The sequence below is a fragment of the Engraulis encrasicolus genome, chromosome 3 (assembly GCF_034702125.1).
Source record: "Engraulis encrasicolus isolate BLACKSEA-1 chromosome 3, IST_EnEncr_1.0, whole genome shotgun sequence".
Classification (NCBI taxonomy): Eukaryota; Metazoa; Chordata; class Actinopteri; order Clupeiformes; family Engraulidae; genus Engraulis; species Engraulis encrasicolus.
The window spans coordinates 19,316,665-19,341,501 of NC_085859.1; the positions used below are offsets into that span (position 1 = coordinate 19,316,665).

Sequence of the window (24,837 nt, forward strand, 5' to 3'; positions counted from 1 at the left end):
GACTCCTGCCTGTTGTATCACAAAATGAAATCAACTTTGTGTCACACCGTTCATTTGAAATCCTCGCCCTGTAATTACTTCTATTTTCCATTTCAAACACAAAAGAAAATACAACACATTGTGAAGGCGATAACACAGTAACAGTGTGTGCCCCCACCCACACACACACACACACACCTTCCCCTCCCAACTTCATCTCTGAACACAGTGTGTATTGTCATCTCCTCAGTATGTGGCAGTATAATCAGGGCTGCTGACAGCTTTTGCTGGGCCCGGGACAAAATAATCTGAAAGGGCCCCCTACCCAATACATATAATGTAAATGGGACTCAATTCTGGGACCCACATCTTCCTGGGCCCGAGACAACATACCCCTTTGTCCCCAGTTGTTGGCGGGCCTGAGTATAATTATTAAGACCAATGGGCAATTTCACACATCTATGGTTGCAAAAAAATCCTTTTTATCTTCTAATCAAGTATTTTAAAAATTGGTTTATTAAGTTGATATCTTCAATCATGGGATCATGGTGGCAGTGGGTTTTTTTTTCGCACTTTGTTTGTTGAAAGAAACTGACTGGCTCACAGTTGCCAACACCATGGTTAACACAGATTATGCATCATGAAAGCATGGTGAGAAAATAATGGAAATTGATGGTGGTCCTGATTTAGGCTTATAGTTTTTTTTTAATGTTTCTATTATTTCTTTCTTTTGTTCGTTCATTCTTCCGTTTCTTACTTTCTTTCTTTCTTTCTTTCTTTCATATGGAACCTGTGCTAGTCCAAATTGCTCTTCAACGTCTCTCCTGTCGTTCCAATTTTACCCACTTTTACCCAGCTGTGTCTACAACCAATTTTTTACATGTGCACGTCTCCCCACGCGTCCAGGAAGCGTTTCTTTATGTGAGGCGGAGAGGAAATGAAGTCCATTAGGCGTAATTACGTTTCCACGGCTGAATCAGCCTCAAATAAAAGTCATAATCAACCCATCCCCGTCATGCCGTCTCGCTTTTCGCTTGACGCACGGTGCGCTTAACCATGTTCATTTAGAATACTGGGGAGAGGGTTAAGAGAACGCGCCGTGCCGTGTGCACTGCCTACCTATAATTGCATAGTTTTTTTGTATTGATTTGTTTGCAAATGAGTTCAGCTGTATGGTTCCTGTGAGAGTGCATAGCTATTGGGAAAGTAATTATAGTTTTGATACACTTACAAATTCAATTAGGTAGGCCCTCTGAAACGCACGCAAATGTCAGCACAGTCTGTCCATTATTTCTGCAACAGCTCATCTCGTCTAATGGCGCTTGATTACTCCCCTTGTTTTAGCCATATGGAACGTCCTTCTGTCCGGCTGTCATCGCTCTCTATGTGGTTTTCTGCTGTCAGCTTTCCATCTGACTTTTATGTCTGTCTCCTTGTCACTCTTACCTCTGTCATTCCTCTCTCTCTCTCTCTCTCTCTCTCTCTCTCTCTCTCTCTCTCTCTCTCTCTCTCTCTTTGTTTGTCATCTCTCTACATCTGACTTTGATGTCTTTCTCCTTGCCGTTCTTCCTTTATCGTTATCTCGCGCTCCTCCTCTTGCTGCGTCTGTCTCGCTCATCGAATCTTAACACTCTTCTAGTCGGCATACCCTGTACCCTATAAATGTTGAATCAACAATGGAAATGTTACTGTGTCTCTATTCATTTTTATCTGTCTATATATCGCTTTTCTTTCTCTCCCCTTTTTCTTGTTTTCCTCTTTCCATTTCCTTTTCATAATCCCTGCTTCTCTGTCTTTCTCTCCCTCTCACTGTCTTTCTCTTTCTCTCCCTGTCTCTCTCTATCTCTCTCTCTCTCTCTCTCTCTCTCTCTCTCTCCCTGTCTCTCTTTCTCTCCCTGTCTCTCTCTCTCTTCCCCTGTCTGTCTGTCTCTCTCTCTCTCTCACACTCTCTCTCTCTCTCCCTCTCTCCCCATAGCTACTACGTGCTGCTGGCGGTGCTGATCTACCTGCTGCCGCTGCTGGTGATGGGCTGTGCGTACCTGGAGGTGGGCCTGACGCTGTGGGCCAGCGAGATCCCCGGGGACTCCTCCGACCGCTACAAGGAACAACTTATCGCCAAGCGCAAGGTACCACTTGCCTGTCTGTGACTGTCTCCCCCACCCGCCTCTATCCCTGGCTGCACATCGATGTCCCGATCGATCGGGCCAAGACACCCCCACAGTCCCTCAGGGGCCAGTCTGTGGTCAGTCAGTCAGTCAAGATTTGGTGAAGCGATAGACCAGAGCAGGCAGGACAGGACAGTGGTGAGAGCCTGGTGCATTAATACCCATTGGTGGCTGGGGAGGATAAGGTTCAGAGACCCAGCCAAGGCCAACAGAGATTACTGAAAGGCGAATGGGCTCCTTGCGGTGTGCTATTCGTTACCAATTAACCCTATTCAGACAGGGCCTTTTTGGCATTCCTGGGCCTGAGGGGGGGGGGGGGGGGCTCTTTTGACAAACCCCCCCCCCCCCTCATAACTCATGAACGGACTACGGTATGACCACCAAACTTTGAGGAGATGATCTACATAATGGACATCTATGAATGACGTACTTTTTCTGTCATTATCCGGTATTATAATATATAGGGCATTATAGGGGCAGTCATGGGTGAGCAGTTGCATCCCAGAGGTTGCCGGTTCGACTCCCGACCCGCCAGGTTGGTGGGGGGAGTAATCAACCAGTGCTCTCCCCCATCCTCCTCCATGACTGAGGTACCCTGAGCATGGTACCGTCCCACCGCACTGCTCCCCATGGGGCGCCACTGAGGGCTGCCCCCTTGCACGGGTGAGGCATAAATGCAATTCCGTTGTGTGCAGTGTGCAGTGTTCACTTGTGTGCTGTGGAGTGCTGTGTCACAATGACAATGGGAGTTGGAGTTTTTTTTTTTTTTTGAGTTTTTTTTATTATGACGTCATTATGACATCATCTGATTATAATGCCCAAAATCTCGCCATAATGTATTTTCCATCAAATTTAGGTAATGCACTTAAATTTTAATGATTATATGCTTCAGACCACTTTAATGCTCACAAAGCTGTCTGATGCTAATGGAAATAACCAAAAAATATGAAAAAGGAACAATAATGAGACTTAGATCAGTGATTTTCGGTCTGACATACCTGTCAGAAAACATGATAAACGTAATCTTTTGGTACTAAACTGTAGCCAACTAAATTTTAGGAAAAGTTTTGTAGTCATAGCTTAAGTCGTTAAGGAATTATACAACATCAAAGTTGGTGCGGGCACCCCCCTCCCCCCCCGGTCTGGATAGGGTTAAGCCTCTCCAGACTTGTGGAGCTACAGGTTATTTACTGTCATTGAGCAGATCAATGTAGAACAGGCGTTCTCAAATTTATTTCAACAAACGTCCACTTTACCTCATCATGAGTCTCCCAACGCCCCCGTGACCTCCTCATAAGCCTACCAAGGCCACCCTTAGTATTACATGTAAATAAATAAAGTAGACTAATGCCCCCCCCCCTCTCTCCGCTCCATCCTTCTCAACACCCCACATTGACTACCTAACGCCCCCTGGGGGGCTGTAGAGCCCCGTTGAAAAGCACTACTGTACAATGACATCAGACAGCAAGGGCCACGAAGGGGCCAGGCAGCTGTGTCAAACTGTCTAGTGAGGATGCATGGTAGAAACAAAGGTGAGCACATTCAGTAAGCGTGTCAACAATAATCGATTTGGCGATGCAATGCAATGCAGGGCATGGACGATTCAATTCAACGCGGCAAGTTCCAGAATCGATGCCGCATTTTTTTTAAAAGTTTCACTTACTTCTGTTGATATTTCGGGAGTAAATGAATGTTCAATTAAATAACAGAACTTCAAAGCGTTGAAAACTGCAAGAGTGATACAGAAAACAGCCAATACATTGTTGCTTAAGTATCTGACTACTTGTATTGCCTCATCATAACTGATGAAACATTTGCTTTGCTTTCAGTAGAAATGTAATGCATTGCAATGCATTGTAGAATTGCATCGAATCGAATCGAATAGAATCGCATCGAATCGAATCGCTATCTCCCGAATCGCTATCTCCCGAATCGGAATCGAATCGTGAGGGCGGTGCCAATGCACACCACAATAAAATGATGGATAGTGAAAGGTGGCAATGCGCAGAGTATGTGCTGTAAGTAATGATATTGCAGGAAGGGATTTTCTCATACGTAATGCTATGGGTGTTAAACCTGCCTTTGAAAACTCACATTTCCTTACTGTAAATCAGGTGTAGTCGAAGCCATGTGTAGTTGTACGGCGGATTTGAAATTGCCGTGCTCCCTCAGTCCACCGTGTACATAAAGTCGACAATGTATACATAACAATCTATAATAACAGCATCACAATGTGATGTGAATATTCAGAGTTTCATGAACTGAAGACAAATTCAGAGTGCTCAGGAATTGCGAAAAACATGTTGAAGGTGCTCTTTGGTAGCCTGACAGGCCAGACCATTTGCTTCGAAATACTTCGTAATGGTCTGAATTGTCAGGCAAGCCCTTTGGTGTAGGGAATACTAAATATCATGGAAAAGAGTCCAAAAGTATAGAAGCTTTTGATCATATCCTAGCCCTTTCAATGTTTAACATATGGGCAGCATCCCATAGTGCAGTGGTTCCCAATCTTTTTCTTCAGGGACCCATATTTTTACCATTGTAAGCTTTGGTGACCCAATCGCGCGACCGCCTGCACGAGAAGGAGTCATATGATGCTCTGTTTCCTGCGAAAACTCATTAATTATCATTTTACTCCTCAATTTGTCTTCAGTCAATTATAGAATAACTGTTTAATGTACCACTTACATTGTGTTGCTTCCATGCATAGCCTATATTTAATTGCTTTGTCATTTATTCAACATGGGCTATTAAAATTAAAACCCTTAAAATCAAGAGGGCTTCGCGACCCACTGTGGATCTTTGGCGACCCATAGGTTGGGTCCCGACCCATAGGTTGGGAACCACTGCCATAGTGTATGTCTCATAGTCCAAAATGTCATACCTCAGAAGGAAGTAAAACACCTTACCATCTATCTATATCTATATCTGTTGCACTTCTGTGGCATTGACAAAATGACTCAGCTTTGCAGTTGTCGAGCTTAAAGGCTACGTTATGACACAATAAACTCATAGCAGCTCTGGGCACGCAGGCAGCACACTATTGTCATGCGTCTCTGCCCGTTTTTCTGCCCCACATGGAAAGGTCGAAGAAAGGAGGGAAAATCATACATGTGACGTCGGACCTTTAGATTTATCTAAAATGCCACTCCCTGCCGTGTGTTGCCTCAATATTGAAAGCAACTGTTGGATGGATAGAATACTCTATAAGGCCACAGTGAGAGAGAGAGAGAGACAATGCATTAGTCACCTCCCATCAGAGGCGATTCTAGGGTCAGGTGGGGCCCCAAGCGAAAATGCAAAATAATGAACATTTGAATCAAAATCGCCACTACTGTGGTAAAGTGTGGGCTGTTATTCACTATCTAGGGGCTTGGGGGCCCCAAGCAGCTGCCTGCCTTGCCTGGTGGCAAGATGCGCCTCTGTGCATTAGTCACCTCCCAGTGTCGCGGCCACAGTGCACTCTTTGACAGGTGTGTTTTTTTTTCAGCCAGTCCAGTCCAGAGGGCTTGCATGCTCCGGTCTTGCTCAACAGGAGATGACTCAAACAGACTCAGACCTGTCTGTAGCCCGAGGTCAACTCCTCTGTGGTCCAGTCTCTCTCTCTCTTTCTCTCTCCACCGCACTGTCTCCTCCTTTCAACTTGGATGATCTTTGACTCCCTGTCTCAAGCCTGCCTCACATGGTCAAAACAATAGCTGGCTTTGTTTGTGTTCATGAATCTAGAAGGCTATATTACCGTAAGCAACTTATAAAGTTGGAATAGTACTACTGTATTTTGTACGTGACCACCATGGCTCTAAAGGAACCACTGTACCCACCCACAGTCCTTTGTCAAACAATGCATCCTTGAGACGTGGTTCAATTCATAATGTTCCCTGGCAATCAAAAAGAGATATTGTTGCACAACAAACATGCACAGCTACCGTATATCCAGTCTCCCTTTTCACAGGCTTTAGCATTTATAGGCTGTGAGACTCCTGTGCCCAGAAAATGAGTCAGTCTGTCAGAAAGAAAAAAAGTATTACATATGTGTATAATGTATATATTTATATATACACATACTGTATATATTTATATACAAAGTACATACAGTATAGTATATTATATTCTGTGCAGTGCTACCTTAGAAAGCTTTTGTTTCAACTCTGGCCTACTAAAACCACCTCAGTATAGCAGTCACATTTCCCATTAAAGCGTTTCTATCCGCCTCCTGTGAGCTGTAGTGTACTCTCAGCAGTGCCAATAAGCATCCTCTAGTGACTAAGTGTTCATTTAGCTTACGCATCAGACCTCCTGGCTGTTTTTGCCACACACTGTGTTGCAAGGTCTTTTCTTTCTCCTCCCCGAAACTCTAAATCCACCTCTACCACAATATTGTGGTTTCTGTCTACTACCTTTCCTTCTGCTGTTGTGAAAATGTGAAAAAGTGACAAACACAAGTTAAACACAATTTTTTTGTTTATTGGTGATAACGTTTTGGATGCACAGGCTTTCATCAGACCACATTCTCTTCTCCTAGACGTTTTTTTATTGTCCAAAGGAAATAACGTTTACAGCACACATGCTTGACTTAAAGGGGTATGCCACTATTTTGGGGCTTAATACAGTTAAAATCGCTGGCTGGGGTTTATATGCTACATGCTACAATGCTACACGGATCCATTGACTTTCACTAGCTTAGCGACATATTCCCTCTTTTAACTTGTCTTAAAGCAAGACAACGCTTAACATGAAAAATAAGACACTTTACTACCTTTATAAACCCCAGCCAACGATTTTAACTGTATTAAGCCCCAAAATAGTGGCATACCCCTTTAAGTCCTTTTTTAAAAGCACCTATAGCTGTGCATTTCTGAATTTTTGGCTTTGTTGTCCCTTTTGGCTTTGTTGTCCCTTTTGGCTTTGTTGTCGGAAATGTCTTTCCACCAACCATCAAAACCACAAAGCCAAGAAGATGAATGCAAAATGGGAGAGACATCACCAACACTGGGCCCGCTATTGTGCTCTCTGTTCTCCTCCTCTCTGCTCTTTTCCTATTGTGCATCTGCTCATCTCCACCCTCCACCCTTTCCATATAAACCATAAAACTGTCAAACACACAAACCCAAGAAATGAATGCAAGATGAGAGAGACACCAGCGCTGAACCGTTTATTGCAGGGGTGTCAAACGTACGGCCCGCGGGCCGCATCCGGCCCGCCAGAGGGTTCCATCCGGCCCGGATGTAAAAAAAAATATATATATATATATATATACAGGGTGCGATTTGTCAAAAAAACAGAGGGGGGGATGGTTTTTTTTTCATGAAACGTGACGTCACAAAATGAAGTTAATACGACTAACAGCTCAATGAATGATGTCAAATGAATAACACAGTCAAAAACAAGGGGGCAGGGAGTTTTTTTTCCAACACGGACACTAAGACAATGCGTCTTCATTGAGATTGTTTTTGTAATGCAGTTGGACATCTCTTGCGCAAATGTTACACTGAAATCGCCAAGGGGGAATATCTGTAGCCTATTTCGTGTGGCAAAAAAACTTCAGTCCCTCACAATCCCAAGCGCACTAACCCTAGACATACCCACCGAGTGTAGGCAGAGGGGGCTACTTCAACGTGTCGTCCTCATGCGTTGCAACTTTCTACAAACTTTTAGTCGGGTCATACAAATTCATTGCATGTTCAGGCGCTACTCCACCCATTCCGTCTGCCTTGACAGTAGCTTAGATTTACGATCAAGGACTAACGGTCTCATAGCTTATGCAGACAGAATTACTAGAACAATTTCATTCAGTTTTCCTGATGGCAAGGACGCACGTTTGCACACAGGTGACGGTTTCACACAGCGGTGTAGTCTACTTTTTTGAAGTGGGTATACTGTATATTTGAGCATTTTTTGAAGTGGGTATACTGTATATATTTGTGCTATTCAAAACAATGGATCAATCAATTTTAAGTGGGTATACTGAAATCCCTGAAATTTAGAAGTGGGTATACTCCGTATACCCGCGTTCTACGTAGACTACACCACTGGTTTCATACCGCAGTCTTAATTCAAGTAGCTAGTTCATGACCTGTTGGGGTCTTTCATTTGTTTGTGCCCTTACAATCTCCTTATGCTCCGTTTGCAAGCATTTCCCTCTAAGCAGCGTATATAGCCTACAACAGAAGAGAAGAGCCGCGTTTAGCCTAATATTAGGTTCGGTTAACCCTGATTGCCAGGACGCACTTTTGCACACAGATGACACAGATGGTTTCATAGGCCTATAGTTCCTTATGCGGTCTTTTATTTGATTGTGGTGCATTAATTCAACTTTTCTGCTCCATTTTAAAGCACCTCCCTTCCTAGAGCACCTGCTTTTTTGCCATTTGCATTCTGCATCCAACACGGCACCTCATCAATTAGCGAGAGGGCGCAACGCGCTCCTCTTCCGTCTACAAACCCCGAGGAAAGTGATCAGGACAGGGCGCCTCTCGCAACATCTGCCTACTGTCGGTGCGTCTTTTTGCATAGCCACTCAAGAACAGTAGGGAGTTGGAAGCAAAGTATTTCAAACCAAATGTCTTTTTTAACGTTTCCTTCGTTTGCTCCCCCACTGACGCTGCGCTTATGCAATGCAATGCACCCTTTTTGCGCGCCTGTTTGTAGGCACTAGCCAAGTAGTTGGGTAGGTTGTTTTTTATTTGATGGTCCATCAAAAAAGGACGAACTGCTGCTTTGGCGTTTCATTTTCGCAGGTCGTTTGCATTAGGATAGGTTACTAATTCCCGTAGGCCGACTGAACGCAACTTTGTTGCATATTTGCTGGCAGTCGGGGACCTCGTGAACATTAAAGCTTCCACCACGTCGGGCAATTTTGAAAGTGAGTGCAATGTACACTGCAGAAAACGGTCACAACTTGATTTACAACTCAACATTTTTGTTAGTTTATTTTGAAGGCCTATTCGCGATGATATTTTCTAGCAGAGATAAAAACCAGAAGGGGGGACAATCCCCCCCATCCCCCCCGGCAAATCGCACCCTGTATATATATATATATATATATATATATATATATGTATATCTATATGTATATATATATATATATTTATTGTATGATGTATGTATATATATATTTATTTATTTATTTTTCTTTTTCAATGAAATCACCGAAATGCGCAATTACGCCCCTTGGGGCAAAATCGAGACCTGCATGACATTAACCCAATGGTCCCTCTGTTATACTGTACTGTATATATGTAGTAAAGTGCACATCACACTTATATTATAAATGGTCAATGTGTACTGTAACAGGCATTTGATAAAGCTCATATATTATAGACCTCATATATAGAGATAAAATGTTAATACTTCTTATTCGTATTGTATTGGTATTGGTTGTAATTAAATAATAAATATAATTGGATTTGTATTGGTTCCTATTAAGCTGAAACTGGAAACGGGACGTTACAATGCGTGAAAATGCAGGAAATTACATCTAAGAAATACAAAATTTTCTGGGGGAAACTCCCCACACCCCCTGCCAAAATGAACTGTCCCATTTTATTTCATTGAGGGTTGGCAATGAATGAATGCAGTCAAGGAAATTTTGCATAGGATTATCAGTATTGCATTGCTTTCTACATATTCAACACACTTAAAACGTGATAGTACTGAACACTAATCCTCTGCTTTGCGTTTTTTTTTGCGATGATGTTACTAATGCGGCCCGCTTGAGGTCCACATGGGTTGTATGCGGCCCCCGGACCAAAATGAGTTTGACACCCCTGGTTTATTGTGTTTTCTGCTCTCCACTCTGCACCCATCTCAATGTGCTCTCCTCTGGTCTGCTTCACTCTCCTCCCCCCTTAATGTGCTCTCATCACCTCTACTCTCTACTCACTGTGCTCTGCTCTCCTCTACTCTCCACTCTCCTTCCTTCTCACTGTGCTCTCCTCTACTCACATCCCCTCTCCACCTTTCTCACTGTGCTCTCCTCCACTCTCCTCCCCCCTTAATGTGCTCTCCTTACCTCTACTCTCTACTCACTGTGCTGTGCTCTGCTCTTCTCTCCTCATCACTCCTCCCTTCTTAATGGGCTCTCCTCTGTTCTCCTCTACTCACATCCCCTCTCCACCTTTCAAATTGTGCTCTCCTCCACTCTCCTTCCTTCTTAATGTGCTCTCCTCTACTCTTCACTCTCCTCCCTTCTTAGTGTGCTCTCCTCTACTCTTCACTCTCCTCCCTTCTCACTGTGCTCTCCTCTTCTCTTCTCCACTCTACTCCCTTCTCACTATGCTCTGCTTACTTCTCTCCTCATCTCTCCTCCCTTCCCACTGTGCTCTCCTCTGCTCTCCTCACCTCCCCACCCTTCCCACTGTGCTCTGCTCTTCTCCACTCACCTTCCCTCTCCAACCTTCTCAATGTGCTCTTCTCTGCTCTCCTCCCTTCCCACTGTGCTCTTCTCTGCTCTCCTCCACTCTCCTCCCTTCCCACTGTGCTCTCCTCTGCTCTCCAACCTTCTCAATGTGCTCTTCTCCGCTATCCTCCTCCACTCCCCTCCCCCCTTCTCCATCTCCCCTGTGCTCTGCAGGTGGTGAAGATGATGATCGTGGTGGTGTGCACGTTCGCGGTGTGCTGGCTGCCCTTCCACGTCTACTTCTTCCTGAGCCACTTCTTCCCCAGCCTGCTGGAGAGGACCTTCATCCAGCAGGTCTACCTGGCCATCATGTGGCTGGCCATGAGCTCCACCATGTACAACCCCATCATCTACTGCTGTCTCAATGACAGGTAATGGCATGTTTTGCATTACATTACATTACATTACATTACATTACATTACATTGGATTACATTACACTTAGCTGACGCTCCAAAGCAACTTAACACTTTAAGACACACCATTATACATTTGCCTACACTGGTTTTCTTCTATTGTTTTTACTGTTGTTTGTTTTTCTGTGTTGGTGTCACGTGTCCTATGTGTTCTATGTGTTTTTTATGATGCTGCAACCTCCCTGTCTCCAAAGCAAATTTCTCCTTCGTGGAGACTAATAAAGAAACCTAACTAACTAACCTAACTAACCTAACTTGTTGTTACCAGAATGCCAATGACCAAGTCATGGTGTATTACATGTGTTATGTTAGTAGTGTAGTACTATAGTAGTTAACTTTTCAACTATTACAGCGTGCCAGCGTGATATTGCAGGGTATTGTTACAGTCCCTGGAGCAGCGTGGGGATAGGTGCCTTGCTCAAGGGCACTTCAGCCATAGGGGAAGGAAGAGATTAGAGATTGGTATGGGTGGGGATTGAAACTGCAACCCTGTGATCTACGCGCAGTGGTTCCCAACCTATGGGTCGGGACCCCCCTTATGGGTCGCCAAAGATCCACAGGGGGTCGCAGAGCCCTCTTGATTTTAAGGGGTTTCGTTTTAATATAGCCCATGTTGAATAAAAGACAAAAACTAATAAATGCATAGACTCAACATATTGTAAGTGCTACATTAAACATGTATTCTGTATTCTACCAAAGACGAATTGAGGAATAAAATAACTATAATAAGTTTTCGCAGGAAACGGAGGGCATCTTGTGACTCCGTCTCGTGCGGGCGCTCGCGTGGTTGGGTCACTAAAGCTTACAATAGTAAAAACATGGGTCCCTTAAGAAAAAGGTTGGGAACCACTGATCTACGCGCAGTCCCATTCCCTAACCGTTCAACCTCGGCTGCTCCCATGCTGAATAGATAAACAACAGGGGTGTACAACAACCCCATTATCTATTGCAGAATCAAAGATAGGAAATGTCATGCTGAATAAATAATATAAAATGGATGAAATCACTCTTGCAAGGTGAGTCTCATTATTTATTTGACCACCATGTCTACCAGCAGATGCGTGTTGGCCTTATGCCACCATCAGTGATGCACAAAACGCGTCTGCTTGTGGATATGGGGGTACAATAAATAATGATGAGACTGAGCTCGCTAGTGCGGTTTTCTCCATTTTAAGTTTTCGGTCCTTTTTACATGCACCCAAAGTTACTATTTCTTTTAAATTAAGAAGTTGAGCTTGGCCCTCACTGCTTCGCTGAATACATAAGCAACAGGGGCGTTATAAGCTGTGTTACCCGTGTTTCACATATGCACGGCCAATTTTGCAGTGTTACCGCACTTCAACACTAACTTGACAATTAAAGACTCGAATTCAACACTCCTGTAGTAGGTAAATTCCTTGAAAGTACAGTGTAATGTGGACCCTGTTATGCCTTTAATGCCTTCATCTATCAGGACAGCGATGAGCTAACAGGAAAGAAGCGTGACAGACAGATGGACATACGGTAGTAGGGTTGTGAAATGACCTGCACAACCTCGACCAAATTGGAATCGAGTTCCACAATCTGCCCGCACGGTGTGGCTGCATTAGCGCTAAGCCAGGTAATTTCATGCCAAAACAACCAATGCATTCTGAGCCACCCCTACATTGCACTATCGCGAGGCATGCAGCATGCCAAGGAAAGAGCACCGCAGCGCAATGTCTCTCCTCAGGCTGCATTTCCCCCTATATAGTGAGAATTGATATCATTAAGTGTGACAGTAGATAATGGTGTTATTCGAGAAACCATGTGACATGATGAGATGTGACGTAGTTCAGCACTTTTAATGTCACCGTGTCACCCTGCATTATGTTGTCAACTGACATCCCCCTGGAAAATTTAAATCTGACGGTGTTGTAAATTAGCCTCGCGCACCATCCTACCTACGCTACTTCCGCCAAGACACTTGGCTCCGCACTACGTCTGGCACCTGTCCTCTGTGGAGCGATGTTGGCCGGTAGGATTTTCGCCGCTGTTCTGACAAACGGCCCTACATTGTAATTTTATCCTACGGTAGGATGTTCTGTCAGACATGTCTGTTAAACGGTCCTACATCGCCAGAGATAGACGTCAGACATGTTTGTTCAACAACTTATAAGTTAAATCCTGATTTTTCCGAATATGTCCTTCCTGCCTCCTGCAATCGCGTCAGATCAAACAAAGTCAAGACCATGAATACGAAATGGAAATTGTAGTATTATGTGATGGTCAGGTCCAGGCTAGTAGCAAACGCCATTGTTACAGCAATTAAGAATTACTGTATAGTATATGAAGACAGTAATCACAGTAATTGGTTCTCTCTCTCTGTGTGTGTGTGTGTGTGTGTGTGTGTGTGTGTGTGTGTGTGTGTGTGTGTGTGTGTGTGTGTGTGTGTGTGTGCGTGTGCGCGTGCGTGTGCCTGCGTGCGTACGTGCGTGCGTGTGTGTGTGTGTGTGATGAATAAGGCTGAACTAAGAAGCTCCTTCATCTCCTGACCCAGCATGCTTATGTGGTTAGATCCCGTCTTCCTGACGCAGGCTAATTGGCAAAGAACAATGCTGTCAACACAAAACCATGAGACGACTGGTCTTTATTAACCCTTAAGAGTTGCAACGTGTCAGATTTCCTTTCCACCCTTCAAACTTGCCGAGAGACAAAACGATACATAGCTGTTGGGAATGTATGGCAAAGCATGCTGTTGTGAGTTCATGGCATAGTGAGAAAAAAAAAGAAATTTGGAGTCATGTTTATTCCATATTATGTAACACAGATCAACATGCTACATTATATAGGAATATAAACTTGTCTAACAATATACCTTTAAAAAAATGTAACAGAACGATAACAACAAAGTTGCATTGTGCGAAAACGGAATGTTTCCACCAGCAGCGTAGCGGTCTTAGCTTTTGGACCAGGGACAAAAGGTGAATTAAGATAAGATAAGATAAACTTTATTGTCTGTTTGCACAGAAATGTGTCTTGCATGACACTTCTCCACAATCCACACGTAAGCGACATAAAAACACATAAAACACAATATGGCCTATAGAGTGTGGTCATTTAGTCAATAAGTTGTTAGGGCAGCACAGTCCAATAAATTAATTAGGTTAATAAAAAATCTTAAATATTCCTGAGTGGTATTTTGAAAAACGAAGTATGCATTTCATTTAGATGTGTGCGGGCTACTTTGCTCCCCTTTGTGTTCACTATATTTCTTTCTCCGAATTCCGCTTTGGAGGTGTCAGACGTCAAGAGATAACAAAAAAATACAGACAGCATTCTTTCTGTATTCCTCTTTCCGGGTTCCAGGTTCCGCGCCGGCTTCAAGCAGGCGTTCCGCTGGTGCCCCTTTGTGCCCGAGGGCTCCTACGAGGGCCTGGAGCTCAAGTCCACGCGCTACCTGCACACCCAGACCAGCATGTACAAGGCCAGCCGTATCGAGACCACCATGTCCACCGTGCTGCCCCAGGGTGCTGACGAGGACCCCAGGGCCGCGGTGTGCATCACCGCGGCAGGAAGAGGAGGAGCAGGAGGAGGAGGAGGAGGAGGAGGAGCAGGAGGAGGCGGGCCAGCAGCGGTGGGGATGGCAGCAGCAGCAGCAGCCAGGAGGACGTCCGCGGACTTGGCCTCCAACGGATCATCGTCACGCAGCATGTCCAAGACCGTGTCGGAGACTTCCAGTTTCTACTCCAGTAACAACCTGCCGGAGTAGTAACCTCGGTAATGGACTACCACAGGCCAACAAATATCACCCCTCCCACCTCCTGCCATGTTGTCCAGTGTGTGCGCACGTGTGTGTGTGTGTGTGTGTGTGTGTGTGTGTGTGTGTGTGTGTGTGTGTGTGTGTGTGTGTGTGTGTGTGTGTGTGTGTGTGTGTGTGTGTGTGTGTGTGTGCGTGCGTGTATGTGCGTGTGCGTGTGCGTGTGTGTGTGTGTGTGTGTGTGTGTGTGTGTAGAACACTCATCTGATCGACACTGCCGGAACATCTCGACCCTGGTCTTTGGGCCCGTGGAATGAATCGACCAAGGCTGTCATCACGCCACGCAGTCAGCCGGCCGTGGCAGAATTGAAGCTTTGGGACATCTTCATTTCCAGTGGGGAGAGAGAGAGAGAGAGAGAGAGAGAGAGAGAGAGAGAGAGAGAGAGAGAGAGAGAGAGAGAGAGAGAGAGAGAGAGAGAGAGAGACAGAGAAAGAAAGAGACACAGAAAGAAAGAGACAGAGAATTAGGAAGGGAGGAAGCAATGGAGAGGTAGAGAGAAAGAGAAATCAGATTTCTTAAATCCTGATCCGCAGTCTAGCCGCTGCGCAGCTGTGCAACGCTCTGTTTGAGGCGAGTTGTCTGAATGTATGTTTTTAAGTATTGATCATCTGCTAGGCTTCAAACCATGCGCCACAGTTTTGTACGCTCGAAAGGGAAAGTCCCTTGCTGCGCATTCCACAGATGAAGAGTCTGTCAACAACCATTGACCTCAAGCCGAGCCGACCCCAAGGATGTGTATGAAATACAATGTCTGTATTTGTGTGTGTGTGTGTGTGTGCGTGTGCGTGTGCGTGTGTGTGTGTGTGTGTGTGTGTGTGTGTGTGTGTGTGTGTGTGTGTGTGTGTGTGTGTGTGTGTGTGCGCGTGTGCATGAGTGTAGTACGTGTATTCAGTTAATGTGAGCGGCTCAATACTGTTGAATAGATCTATGTGCACACACACACATAGCAGAGAGTCTTTGTGCAACACACAGGAGAGTTGAGCATGCTGGGTAAGAGAATGAAAATGGTGTGCTTTGTTGTTGTAAGGTGCTGTCACCCTCCAGAATCAGCACTTATAGACATCACAGCCTGCGAAAAAAAAAAGTCACATCAGGCAGGGAGGTGTTCTCTTAGATCTGGAGTCTTTTTCTGGAGCACTTGGGGTTTCTGTAGTTATGTTTCACTGAGCAGGACTGTGTCAGCCTATCAGCTGAGGGAAGGGTTGCATTCAGCACAATATAATACGTATCTAGGGTGAGCTGTTTTTTCGAGTGTGGCTTGTTTTCTCTTTGTGCAGTCACAAGCAACTATTTTAAACAACCTGGCTAAGTGCCAATAACACATGAAGCTTCTGCAGCGGGAGCTTACACACACACACACACACACACACACACACACACACACACACACACACACACACGCACACACACACACACACACACACACGAACACACACACACACACAAACACACACACACACACACACGAACACACAAACACACACACACACACACACACACACACACACACACACACACACACACACACACACACACACACACACACACACACACACACACACACACACACACACACACAGTCTAAATTGAGTCTGTACGTGTGGTAAAAGCTACTATAGTTCTGCTATGAGAGTTACATGCTGTATAATGGCTTTAGGCTATCAATCACATATTTAGCTGCACTGCTGCTGTGTGAGAACCTGAAACGTGCATTGCATAATGGGTGTATGTGTGTATGTCCATGTGTGTGTGTGTGTGTGTGTGTGTGTGTGTGTGTGTGTGTGTGCGCAGTGGTGGTCTTACAATGAGTTGCATCTCAGGGCGACACCACCTCTGGCGCCCCACCCCTTTTGTGATGGCCCTGCCCAGGCGAAAAAAATCATTAAAAAAATGCTTTAATAACTCACAAAAAAGATAATAGTAGTTACTATTTCAGCGATGTTGTAATAGTGTAGAAATTGCACCTTTTAAAAGATTTGTCATCTATTCATCTATTCACCTATTTCACATGTTTATAGCAATTTCCGCTATGTAGTTTGGGGGCGGGGCATCATGGTAAGGGCGGTATGTCATAATGATACCGCCCCCTCTCTGGTGCCGCCCCTAGCGATTTCCTGGTCGGCCCGCCCCTAGGAGCGCCCTTGTGTGCGTACATAACGGCAGTCATGGGTAAGCAGTTAGGGCGTCAAACTTGTAGCCCAAAGGTTGCCGGTTCAAGTCCGCCAGGTTGGTGGGGGGAGTAATTAACCACTGCACTCCCCAATCCTCCTCCATGACTGAGGTGCCCTGAGCATGGTACCGTGCCGCCGCATTGCTCCCTTGGAGCACCATTGGGGGCTGCTCCCTTGAACGGACGAGGTATAAAATGCAATTTCGTTGTGTGCAGTATAAAACTGTGTGCTGTGGAGTGCTGTGTCACAATGACAATGGGAGTTGGAGTTTCCCAGGTGGGCTTTCATGCAGGGGAGTAGCCTACCAGCAAATGCATGGCCTTGTGTAGCACCAGCTCTGATGGAGCCTCCCCAGCCATATATGTACATGTGACTGACTTTCTGTGGGCTCCCTACATATGGGGCTCCACTTTTCCCTATATTACGATGCCAAATGTGTGCATATCTGTAATTTGCACACATGGGGAACAAACATTTCCAGTAAGATTCCCAGAAAGAGACAAGAACAATGACAAAAACTGAAAGTTCCTTTCTACACTGACAGATTAGGCGCAGTTTAGCACTTTTGTACTAGCTAGAATGGTGAGTGAGTGAGTATTTGTGAGTGAGCATTTGTGAGCGCACGTGTGCATGTTTCGTCTCACATAAGGCAACATATGCAGGCTCCCTCACAGTATTCAGTGTAAAGTGTTTGTGCCACATAGCTTTGCCAGCCCCTTTGTGTTGGACCGAAGGCGTCAGATGGTAGAAGGTGAAGAGCACATTGACCATATGCATTGACGTCACAATAGCACGTGTTCAGTGCATGAAGTAGCTTAAAGATCGCCTCTCAACGTAATTTAAATAATATTGCCGTGTTCCCAATTGTTATTGAATGTGTTACGCGTTGGTCCTGTTTTAAAAAACGTTCTGGTTGCTTTGTTTCAAGACGTTTTTGCAAGCTGGCAAGGTGGCTTGTGGAGAAACGAGAGAGTGTTCCGTGTTTCTCGTGGAAATGCGTCTCTGATTGGCTCACTCCTCCTGCTCTCAAAGAAACGCGTCTCTGATTGGCTCAGTCCTCCAGCTCCTGGAGGGAATGTAATGGGAAACAGAGTCGCCACTTCCCCGGGTGGTACTGCACTATAGGGGCGCCAACGGAGGCGTGCAGGCTCCATTCAGGGCTGTGCTCTTTCGACAGCGACCCCTAGGCGAGCTGTAGGCACGGAGCAACCGGAGTGAGCAGGCTTTATGTATGAGGCTTTGTGCTGTGTGTGTACCTGAGAGTAGCAACCAGCTGATAGCTAAGCTAAGCTATGTTTCGGGCCACCAGACGTTGCTTGTTTTGAAAACAAGCAGAAAAAAATTACTCGACATGTTTTTAGATAAATGGGTCGATATAAACCTTTGTGGGCAACGCCTTCTTTCGACGTGACGAAACACAGAAAGGCTTTCGTGATTCGCTCGTTTCTCTGCATTATTGATGTAAATTGGGAAACACCGGGAAACACAGCCAGGAGAGTTGACGCACCGCTATGAGAGCCTTGCAAGTGAGTTTAACTTGGGGTGACCGTCCGATCTTCGAAAGGAGTGAGTAAAACTGAGTTTTATCGGAAGTTGGCCTTTAAAGTAAAAGTAAATAAATACTTTCAGACAGAGACAACCTAACGTACATGCATTTCACATACTGAAACACAGGTACTAGGCAGGCTAGACCCTTTCAATGACCAGCAGTGTCAGCATCAAACCAGCCCGGACCCCCACAGCAGCTCCTTTCCTTATGTAGCCTAAGTCATCTTCAGTTTACATGCCTGTTTACAAACATGTCATGTATTGCAGCACTGTTATGAACATTTGAGGTGATTCCTATAACTGTTCTACCCAAACACCCTGCAGCTACCATAGAACTCTGCTAAAATTCTACAAAGTGCTTGTGACATCATAGTGACAACTCAATATTTTGCTAAAATTCTAATCACATAATATTCAAGATTCAAGCTTGTTTTATTACGTCATAAAGAGTAAAAGTTATTGTGTTTTTTGTCTCCTCAAAAAGAAAAAAAGGTACTCCTCAAAGGGTTAAGATCATCTCACAGCATAGCCACCACAAGTGGGTGTCGTGTGTGTACATAACATACTGTACTGTGTGTACAGAACAAAAAAGGGACCAACCAGTACTCCCCTGCACTGTCCTCCATGGTTGAGATGCCCCTGAGCAGCAGGACATCTCATGGCATGCAGGTTGCCCGTGGTGATTGGTCGTGCTGCCAAACCACCGTATATAGGCCTAGTACATGGGTTTTCCGTTTGTAAACAGTCCCTGTCTGCACTCCCCTGGCTGTGCAGTGTTCAACCTCTGATTGTTGGAAACTGCAGTCACTCAAAAAATATGCTCATGTGATTGGCTGCTTAGCATCTTGCCTCTACTCACAGCGGGAATGTTTGTAACCCTATGTAGGCCTATAGTCCTAAGCAAATGCAAACATGTCTGATGCAGCTTGCTGCATTTCTCACTTTCTTTTTTTTTTTTTTTTTACCAGAGGAAAGCAGTGAAATATATTTGCAACAAAACATAATTGCTCTCCTCAGTTTTTTGTTGTTGCTAATTCACCCCAGACAAATAACATTGTTGGCCAAGTATTATGACTACATCAATGTGATCAGGGTGCGATTTCTTGAAGAACCAGAAGGGGGGATATGTTTCAGATTTTAAGCATTATCAATGGAGTTACATACAGCCACTATTAAAATCATGTAAAGTGGAAATATCAATACCAGAAGGGGGGATAATCCCCCCCCCCCCCCCCCCCCTCAAATCGCACCCTGAATGTGATATTTGGGTAAGCGTTACAACATGGTGAATCTACCAAATATTATAGGTTTACAGTAAGTGAGTACATTGGCATACAGTATGCTCGTGATTTGTGGTGAAATAGACAAGAGTATTTCTGCAGTTGTTTTATCCCTTTTCTTTAAAGGTATACATTATAATCTGTTTCACGATGCATTACAATTTTAACTGTGAGTTATTTTTTACAAAAAGAACCTATATTTTTGTGAACAAGAAATAGGCAAAGGGTTTGTGTTCTTTGTACATTTCAATGTGATTGAATTTTATTCATACAATACGTGTATGTATTACAAGTAGGCCGCCTACTCCAAGTGTTTTTTCCATTAGATGTGTCAATGATGTTGCGTTTAGAATGCTTTGGGTGTGTTGTCCCTGAAGATCTTCACAGACAGCTCTATGATGAGTGTACAGAAGAAGTAGAGACAGACTGTCACATCACTCATCATTTCAGTGTGGCTTTACAGCACAAAATGACTCCGCCTATATGTATTTCTTTGTTGGTGTGTTGTTCAATGGTTTTCTCAGCAAATTCTCACATCTGGTGTCACTGCAATTAAAAAAAAACCGTGTGCATTTGATGTGCTGTGTTTGACGATGTGCATTTGCAAAGTACCTTCATTGTCCACGCTAATTTGTGCATACTCCCAAGTGATTGCTACCTTCAGTATGCGCTCCAAAAAAATAAATCTCGCCATTTAGCCGTCCATCTGTCACCATATTAGATGTGTATTCAATTTTGTGGAAGAGAAGAGAGTGGAAATTGCCTCAGCCAAGCCCAATAATGTGCCTTCAGGAGCTCCATACACAGGCATTACACCGCGCAGGTCCTTAGGATGAAACTCAGCACCACTACGTAGCGCATGCCAGCCAGCCAGTGCTTCACTTCATTTACAGCTCATTCTTATTCCCGTCCCCACCACTGGTGCATCTGTCTGGTTAGGGACAGTGTCTACTGAGGGGGTGGTTTAGTGGATGCAATGTGTTCCACAAGACCTTTGTTTTTCCCCCAGGAGGAACACCAGTGAGCACAGAGCTCCAGCTGTGATCCCTCTTCCACTCATGCTGCCAGTGCCTCTCTTTCTCGCTCTCTCAATTCTGTTCGGTTCTTTCTTCTTTCTCTCTTTCTTTGTCTATGTTTTTCTCTTTCTTTCTTTCTCTTTTATTCTCTCTCTCACACAGACACACGCACACGCACTTGCAAACAGACACACACACGCACACACACACACACACACACACACACGCACACACACACGCACACGCACACGCACACACACACACACACACACACACACACACACACACACACACACAAACACACACACACACACACAGGAGGCAGTTGGAGTGTCTTGCTGGCTTCTCGATTCTGGCAGTCTGCTTGCAGCATCAGTTAGCTGAAGTGACTCTCCATCCTCCGCAGCCTGCTCCATGTCCAATCTATCATTCTGAATAGACGGAGAATGAAGAGCGGACGGAGACAGCCTCCATCTCTATCCAGTTGTTATATATTTTCGTTTTCCCTCTCACGCAGGAAGGTGGTAGTATTTCAGACAGTGTTGGACAACTGCAGTGCATTGACTCACATGTCAAGTTGCTGACAATACTAAAGCATGTAGGACATGCACAGTAAATTCTGCAGTGCTCATTTAACACCTAGAGAGTTGATTTGACATCATTTGGACTGAAATGAACTCTTTAAGTGTTGAATTAACACCGCAACATTTACTGTGCAGGCAAGGGGAAGGAGAAGACAATCACACAGCTGCTCTTGGTTTCCATCATCACACATGCAAAAGAGGTAGAGAGAGAAGAGAAGAGGGGAGGAGGGCGAGAATAAGGTGATGGAGAGGAAGAAGGGGATTTTCCTCTGCGCACCCTGGACAGATTACGCAGGAGGGAAAAAAAAAACAGGTGTGTGAAGTCTGAACAGAGAGAAAATGAAAAAGGTGGAGGGGAGGCTCCTACAGTAGCATAACAAGCAGACCTTTGTGTAGCAGGCAGGCAGGCAGGCAGACACCCAGGAGGAAGATTGATTAAACAGCACCGTGTGTCGAGCAGTGCGGTGCAGTCGGCATTTTAAACACGGAAGGAAGTTAGGAAGGGAGGAAGTTATAGGAAAGAAGGAAGAAAGAAAGAAAAGAATGCAGGAAAGGCTGAGAGAGCGAAAGAGTCAAGCACCAGCACCAGCATAGAGCCAGGCGTGGAAGCCAGTAACCAAGGAAACCAGAGAGAGGAAAGCAATGGGAAATAAAGGAGAGGAAGACCAGAGAGAGAGAAACAGCCAAAATGGAAAAGAGAGAAAACAAAAGGAGATGAAGTGATGGATAAAAAATACAACAAAGCGACAGAGAGGGAGCGAGAGAGAGAGAGAGCGAGAGAGAGAGAGAGAGTGAAAGTGAAAGAGCAAAAAAGAGAGAATGACAGAGAGAGTGGCCCTGTTGTGTGTGTCACACCTGTGGAGTGTCACTCACCCCACTAAGCCCTGCGGTTGAGGCGCACATGCAAACGCATTCTAATTCAAGGATCTTCCACCCTTGTCATCAAGAGGAGGATTGGAGTCGTGCCTCTGCAAAGAGAACAACCACTCCAAACGAGAGATGTTTTGATAAAGCTGTATGAAGAGACACAATTTTGAAAGGTGGGAGATTAAAGGGGAGGATGTAATATCCGCTTAACCCCTCCTTAAAAACCATTTCACAGCCAGGTGGGAGGCGATTTGATGAGTCGATAAGAGGACGGGAGGATACCATGTTAAAGTCTTTGAATATTCCTACATGGCTGTAAGGGTCATTGATGTTTGTACTGTAGTAGCAGAGCTCAGGTTGTGCAACCACAGCTAATGTGACTGTTGCATGGAATAAATTATGATTATTTTTGCTGGATCATATGAAAACCATTTATTCCATGTGATTGAAACATGCAGCCTATAATTAATTATTTAATGTTGTTTACACAATAGTGACATTAAATGTCGTTACGTCACCCTTACGTCAATGAGCCATACCCATGAGAGCAAGCTACACTGAAAACCATTTTTACAACCCAACCCATCTGTGGCTGCTATCATAACTGTCTCATCATGTAAAAAAAATCTGACAGAAGAATGCTTTTATGTGTTTTTTTTCACATTATTGTGAATGCTTTTGGCTCTCTCTCTGTATGTATTGTTGGGAGATATTGCAAAAAAGAAGGTATGAACCTCAATCTCAGTCGCTGTTTTCCCTTTAGATGTTCTCTCATAGGTTCTTGTGTTTCTATGGCTTGATATGATGACAACACGGCTAATATATTTCCACCACTTTTTACCATTCCATCCCAAATAAACGGTGATATTTATCTGTTCATGCCTCTGCTTGTCTCATTATGTTATAGGTGATTATTAACCCATTTGCTGTAACTGCTGTGTATATGCTGTAGGTGCTTTGTATGATGAGGGTATGTTAGAGCTGAATGAACACATTCTCGTGTAAGAAGAGGGTCTTAGCCTTTACATGCAACTCATTTCACGTTTGTATGTGTTTCGGAGGTAGGTTGACCACTTAGTCCAAGGGGGGAGAAGGAGTATGCTTCTGAGGGACAATATGGGACAGACCCTGGCGTGCGCGCGCACTCACGCGCCACCAACACCCCCCAACCCAATATTTGTCTTTCATACCATATATATATATACATACACACAGTATATTCATAGTAATCGGAGGCTGAAATATTTAGAGGCTGAGTGCACCTTTTCCAAAAAGGGCTTAGGCATTTAGCAGGCATTTTGCAGGTGCCTTAGGCTAAAAAAAAAAACAGCACACACACAATATAAGAGGCTTCTCATGGGGCTTGCTGTGGCACACTGCATTTGCCAATCGTACCATGGGGCCCCGGGTTTGAATCTGGGCTGGGCCATTTCCAAACCCCATCTCGTAATTCTCTCCCACATACTTCCTTTCACCAGGTTCATGATCCAATCCAAGACTCTTCCAGTTGCCCTTCCCTGTTGGCCTTCAATCCATTTCCACAGGGGTGGGATTAATGGAGGGCTAACGGGCCCAGGCCTAGCGTGACAGAGGTCATAAGGTATTCCAAATTTTGCCACTACACACACACACACACACACACACACACAGACACACACACACACAGACACACACACACACAGACACACACACACACACACACACACACACACACACACACACACACACACACACACACACACACATGGGCCTGATATAGCAGGTAGCATAATGGCAATTAATTATGTGCCAATCAGTGATACCCTGTATCCCTCTTAATGGTAGTGTCCAACACATTCATTTTGCTCAGGGGGCCCTGGTTTATTTCATCATATCTGTCCCTTGGCTGCCTGTACCTTCCCCTTGGATCACTTCCTCAGTTCAAGAAAAAATGGCAACACTTTATTTTATGGTGTCTTGTTTTAAAACACAGTGAAGTTATGTTATTGATTAATCAGTACAGAAAAAAACATACTCAAGTACAAGTAAAGGTACCTATCTAAAACTCTACTCAAGTAAAAGTAAAAAGTACTTCACTTAAAAAGTAATTTGAGTAAATATTTAGTTTAGTTTTAATCAGCTTTCCTCTCTAGAATTAAATGTTTCATAATCTCTACATATATGTATTGTGTTCCATAATTGATAGGCCTCTCTCTTGCTTGGCATCAGCCATCATGCAATACATTCATCCAAGACACTATTGGTGGCACTAGTAAAATAGTGGAAATGCTGCGTGCAATCCTACATAATCTTTCATTGAAATGAAGTGGAAATTGGAAAGACGTTCTGCAGCAGCCGTCTTAATTGTGTCTCTGAAATGCTTGCACAACGGATGACGACACCCAGCATGAAGAGGAAAGGTTTTCTGAGTGAAGGGTGAAGGGTCACTGGCGCTGTTCCATGCAGAGAGAGAGAGAGAGAGAGAGAGAGAGAGAGAGAGAGAGAGAGAGAGAGAGAGGGGGGGGGGGGGGGGGAGGGAGAGAGAGAGAGGAGAGAGAGAGAGAGAGAGAGAAGAGAGAGGAGAGAGAGAGAGAGAGAGAGAGAGAGAGAGAGAGAGAGAGAGAGAGAGAGCAGCTGGCTCATGTACCCCCATATG

At 44.6% G+C, this 24,837-nt stretch overlaps 1 protein-coding gene across 1 annotated transcript in view; it reads left to right on the top strand.

Moving 5' to 3' along the window:
- The window catches only part of tacr1a (tachykinin receptor 1a), a 59,316-nt gene extending 44,560 nt beyond the window's left edge, over positions 1-14,756 (top strand). The window contains exons 3-5 of the mRNA XM_063194922.1: positions 1,955-2,105; positions 10,717-10,913; positions 14,285-14,756. Of these exons, the coding sequence (XP_063050992.1) occupies positions 1,955-2,105; positions 10,717-10,913; positions 14,285-14,687 (751 nt within the window). The 3' untranslated portion in view covers positions 14,688-14,756. The remainder of the gene's footprint in view (positions 1-1,954; positions 2,106-10,716; positions 10,914-14,284) is intronic.
- The last annotated feature ends 10,081 nt before the right edge of the window (positions 14,757-24,837 follow it).